This window comes from Sinocyclocheilus rhinocerous, unplaced genomic scaffold, assembly GCF_001515625.1.
Source record: "Sinocyclocheilus rhinocerous isolate Xijiao unplaced genomic scaffold, SAMN03320098_v1.1 scaffold963, whole genome shotgun sequence".
NCBI classification, from domain to species: domain Eukaryota; kingdom Metazoa; phylum Chordata; class Actinopteri; order Cypriniformes; family Cyprinidae; genus Sinocyclocheilus; species Sinocyclocheilus rhinocerous.
Window position 1 is genome coordinate 689,280 of NW_015638949.1, and position 5,601 is coordinate 694,880.

General features: G+C 35.9%; 1 protein-coding gene across 4 annotated transcripts in view; it reads right to left on the bottom strand.

The window, feature by feature from the left end:
* Positions 1–2,678: 2,678 nt before the first annotated feature.
* The window catches only part of LOC107750246 (macrophage-stimulating protein receptor-like), a 20,587-nt gene continuing 17,664 nt past the window's right edge, over positions 2,679–5,601 (bottom strand). For all 4 annotated transcript variants that reach the window (XM_016565556.1, XM_016565553.1, XM_016565555.1 and 1 more), the window contains exons 19-21: positions 4,604–4,769; positions 4,250–4,386; positions 2,679–3,704 (exon numbers count right to left, since the gene is read on the bottom strand). In XM_016565556.1, the coding sequence (XP_016421042.1) occupies positions 3,488–3,704; positions 4,250–4,386; positions 4,604–4,769 (520 nt within the window). In that variant the 3' untranslated portion in view covers positions 2,679–3,487. The remainder of the gene's footprint in view (positions 3,705–4,249; positions 4,387–4,603; positions 4,770–5,601) is intronic.

Here is a 5,601-nt window from a genome sequence, read left to right on the forward strand (position 1 = left end):
AAACTACACTTCAAAATAAAAGCGCACCAATTAATGAGAAATGGAAAGACAAAGACTACCAAAACATTTATACCTGTACAAAACTAAGTTAACTATAGGGTGTTCTAAGTGGTCGTTAGAAAGTTGCTAGTATGTTCTGCCTAGTTGTTACAGGGTTGTCATTGTTGTTTGGCTGGTTACTAGGTGGTTACTTACTTGGTGTGTTACTTTGGCTCTGCCCCTGTATCTGTGATATACTAATTTGGTATGATATGCTTGACCCTTTTTAATACATGTTTAATGGATTTTTGTTAGGTTTGTTTGCTTAGAAAAGCAGTAGCACACTTTTTCTAAATAAGCACAAACAGTGTGACACATCAAGTTTTGCGCAGAAAAACTGAGAAGTTCTTTTGAAAATATTGTCAAACTCAAATCACCCATAAAAATTGTTGCAAGACTTTGTCTCTCTTTCATCCCGCTCTTTCAGAGAAGACAAACAATGTGAACTGGATTACCGCTCAAAGAACCGTCTACGTCTGAAGGATTCTGCATTATAGAGCCGGCTGGCGGTACATGTAGCTCCGTCATGCGTGACTGTTCCAGAATCCCTCCACTAACAAGCTCACTGAACAGTAGCAACCCTCCATCATTCAGTTCTGGCCCTCGCCTCTCTCTCTTACTGGGCCTCTAACAAAGGCTGAGTGCAATGGAAACAGGGAGAGTTAAATACACTGTTTTCAAGGTGAGTTGAGATGAAGGAAAGTAGGTAGCAGCTGGTAGCAATGCAATCAAAGGCTTTCTGAGAACGTATATTGGTGCATAGTTCTAGATGTATGTTTCAGTACCTGAATCATGTAATTTTCCCGTTGAGGAAGCTGAACTGTGCTTGAAATAACGTGTTTAAGTTTGTTGGAACATCTGTTGTGGATTTTTCTTGGGTGCGGCCAATGAAGTGGAGAAGCAGAGTTCCAGATGTCAAAATAAGACTTTATTTAACAAAAAACAAAGCCGGGAAGACAGTCACAGCATACCAAATCATTCCAAAGTCTCTGTTTGTCAGCTTATATTATATACCCCTTGTTCTCTCCAAATTTGGTCATTTTCAGTTTTTTCTTTGTTCCGGTTATTTTTTATTGGTTATAGATACCTGATTTGCCACAATTGTTTCCAACTCGTTTGGCCTTGTGTTCTAATGGTGGAACAGCGTACGTATATGTGGGGCGGAGCTATCAAAATAGGGGCAAGACCCTTTTGGGGTAGGGGTGTGTTTGTTTTGGTGATTTCAAATATCAACATTGGCTACCAGAAATCACTTACTCTGCCTTTAATGCTGCACACAAGTTAATACCGTTTTAATGTATTCTTATGTTAGACATTGAGCTTTTTTGTAAATTCAAAATTAGCTCACCTTTTATTGCTCTTTCTTGCCACTCTTAACATTCATGGCAGTGACATGAATATGGAAAGAAACAAAGAACAACATGTTTAAAATAATTATTTTCAGTTTTCTGGAATTAACATGAACAAGTCGATCATTTTCGCTTTATGAATGTTTTTTTTATTTACCTTCATAAATAGACATATATTTTGTTCGTCCTAGTCAAACACATGATCTAAAGCGACTACAATACTGCTGTTCAAGTCCATGACATCATAAAAGTAGCAGAAAATCACCTGTAACCATAGCGACAGTGACTAAAGTAAATATCAAAGATGGCGACGTCCAAAACGGCACGTTTGACAAAGGTTCAATGAAGGCGATTTCTTAATTAACCGACTTTTATATTTTAATAAAATGTGGAGCATCCGAGTCACGTGTAATGTTTGTTATTCTTCCTTGTCAGTTGCCACAAGCAGCAAACCACATATTTAGCAGCACAGGTTCGTCGCGTGTGTCATGTGCAATCACAGATCGCACAATTGGTATATCAAAATGAATTTAACTAGCGTTTTAAGTGGAAAACAGTGCCAGTACAGGGTTTCTGCATGTCCTTAAAATGTCTTAAATTTAGTTTTATCAGATTTAAGGCCATAGAATGTCTTAAATGGTACAAGAAAGTCTTAATTATGATTTCAGGAGGTCTTAAATTTGGGGACGGAACGAGAATTCCGATATGGCTTAATGTGACGATGAAACTTCAAAATGCTCTGATTCATTAAATAAACATGATAGCTGCATGGTTATCAGACCTCAAAGTCAGGTGCTGCTGTTTTGTGTACTGCCAAACGGGGAAACCGCTATATTTCTGCCGTTCCAAAAGTGCCTCCTGCTGGCAGAGAAAGAATTTGCATTTTCAATAAGCCAGTCTGCATATATTTAGGCTGCAGAGTTGTATGTGAACTGGTGGATCGACAAGAAAATTATGCTTTATAAAAGTCTAAACAATTAAGGCAGTAAAATATTTAATGTTTAATTATATACTGTTATTTAATTAATATAATAATTGATTGATAATAATTGTTTAGATTCATATAATAATTGATACTTTTGACTCATCCAGTTTCTTAAAAATGGCTTAAAGGCTGAAATGTGAAGTTTATTATTTTATAAAACTTTTTGTTTTAGTGAAAACCCGTATCTGAACTGTGAATCATGATTTTTACAGTCATTTTACAGTTTAATATATTACCATAGACATAGCCCTACCCCACTCATATGGTATTAATTTTATTTGTGCAGGTCTTAAAAAGTCTTACATTTGAGCCTAAAAATCCTGCAGATACCCTGCAGTACTCTCTTGTGGACCTGCTGGCATATACAAATCATGCTTGATATCATGTCAACTACTCAAGACTTTGGCATTTTATCTCTTTATTTACACTAAAAAAAGAAACCATTTATGTACAACGTGACAAAGCAACAAGTGATAAAAGCGATCTATCTCTTACATTGTTACATTGTGTAAATATTTCTGCAGCAATGTGCTCGTAGACATGCTCACACTGAAAGACTGTTGGACCAAAATCCTGCTCCCTATGTATATTAAACATCAAACACTGACAAAGAACGGGTGACATTTTCACTGGCAGTGTGGACATAAAAATAGTTTGGTCGCTGGAATCTTGCTGCATTGCGCCTGGATAGAACAGTGTTATACTATAGTAGTATGAGAAATAACAAATTATTTTCAGTTGTCATTCAGTGTAAGAAATAATACCATGTGCTTTAAAAAGTATAAAAACACAACACAGCATTCTTGCATGCATTTAAAAAAAAGTTTAAAATATAAAATTCATTTAAAAAGTGCACTTGCCCCAAAATTGTTAAAATCCCAAAGATGTGACACCAATTTGGTCATGCAACTAACACCACGCAAAGTTCACAACAGCATGACCATCTCAGACACACACAAGGAATGTACATTCAGTTTTACACATGTTGGGATTCTCCAAATACAGCAGATCATCTTCAGTGCATGCTTTTTGGTTCCCACACTTCACAGGACCATATGAGCCTCTGAATCCACAGGATGAATGCAGCTCAAACTTATTTCATTCAAGACCAGGGTCAAGTGGAGGACTGGTCCGAATGTTCGGAAGCAGGCGGGGCCGGGAAGAGTGGGGGGTAGGGCCGGGGCTGGTCCAGATTCACATACGTGATCTGCAGGTTGATGTAATGTTCCCCCTCAAGGCTGGAGTGGATTTCTTGAATAACTTTCACGAGACTAGGGAAACTTGGTCTCTTCTCAGGCTCAGGATTCCAGCACTGCAGCAGGATGGACCACCTATAATAAAGAATACAAAATGATATATTAATCTATTTGCCCTTTATGCCCAATTATGAAGCTACATGTAAATCTAAATATTTGTTGGGTTTTCACAGCTGTTCCCCCGTTTTTAAAGTGATATTTTTATTATTATTATTATATTTAATTTTAATATTTAATATAGTTTTTTATGCTCTTTATGATCCACTTACAATGTTAGTAAAAGTTTTCCATCAAAAAAGTATATACTTTTTCAAGACTGTTTACCACAGTTTACTCTTATCATTAGTTCTTCTGGTGTTTAGAAATATTTAATAATTTAATATAATTTAATATTTTAACAACAGCAATATTATTAATATATTTATCTTGCTTTACTGCTTCACCATGAATTACGATTTTCTGAATGCAAAATAGGTGTTGCTGACATGTAAATGTGGACAGTTACATAAAAAAAGCTCCTTTGAATGATATATTTTCATAGCATACATATCAAAAAGCCAAAGATAACATGAATCCTCATGATACGACCCCTTTAAAAATAAAAGGCAGGTAAATCATACAGGGAATTCAAGCAGTATTGTGGCTGTAGCAGTCGACGGCCTTGCATTAGATAGGTTGTAATGTCATAAGGGTCCACATCAGGATACGGACTGGCCCCTCTCGTCATCAGCTCCCACATCAACACTCCAAAAGACCACTAGAGGGAATAAAATACATGTTATATATAGAATGTAGAATCATACCTAGTTGCTGAAATCAAAATTCTTCTATTGGATACATATAAACTTTATTTTTAGCCTGACTCTCCTTCCAAGATGACAGGATCACGCCACTGAGATCACTCTTATATTCATGTGATTTCAAAACTGTTCATTTTGAAATGTCTTGAAAAGATTCTCCACATTTAAACTGACCACATCTGATTTGGTGGTGAATTTCTGTGTCTGCAGGCTTTCTAAAGCCATCCATTTGACTGGCAGCTTTGCTTTTTTGCTGTCCTTGATGCTGTAGTATTCCTTATCATAGACGTCACGTGCCATACCAAAGTCAGCCACCTTCACTGTAAACGACTCATCCAGCCTAGGAAAAGTGGTTTCATTACATTTGTTAGAATTTTTGTGTCTTTACTCATTGTACTTTGATAAGACAACAAAAATCAAAGTACATGTTGTTTGTTTCATTTTGGTGTATACATACATTACCAGATAAAATAAGAAAATTAAGGTTGCCTCTTACTTACATGCAGTTACGTGCAGCAAGGTCTCTGTGCACAAATTTTCTATTTGCGAGATACTCCATTCCTTTGGCAACCTGAAGCCCAAAGCCAATCAGGTCTTTCACTGTGGAATTCTGAACATGAAGGATATATTTTTATGAGGCAACATTTTAATGCAAACGTTTAGTAAGTTAACATGATTTTACCAAGATTAAAATGTTTAAATTAGTGATGCACTGAAATGAAATGATTCTGGGCCAAAAATTCAGGATGCACTTGGCCGAAAGCTGAATCCAAATCCAAAAATACATTTTATTTATTAATCAATTAATAAATCAAACTTATTAACATTAAATAATGAATAGGTACAGTAAAAATGTATATGTAAAATAGTACATATATTTGGCAAAATGCTGCTCTCTAGGGTTATTTGTCTAGCTATCTATTAAGTTTATGGTCAGAATGTCATGAGATAAATATAACGTTACATGGCATTGTTCACAAGCTGTTTTATTGATACATTTCACTAAGTACTGTTTCCAGGGGTTAAAGCAAAAAAAAATCTTTTGACTGAAAAATTTTCCTCAGCCAAACCCCATTCCACAGCCATACCTGTCACACACCCAGTTTAAGAGCAGTTTTTTCTTGTAATTAGGAGCGCTTGTCCTCCTAATTTAAAAAATTTAGGAGCACCTT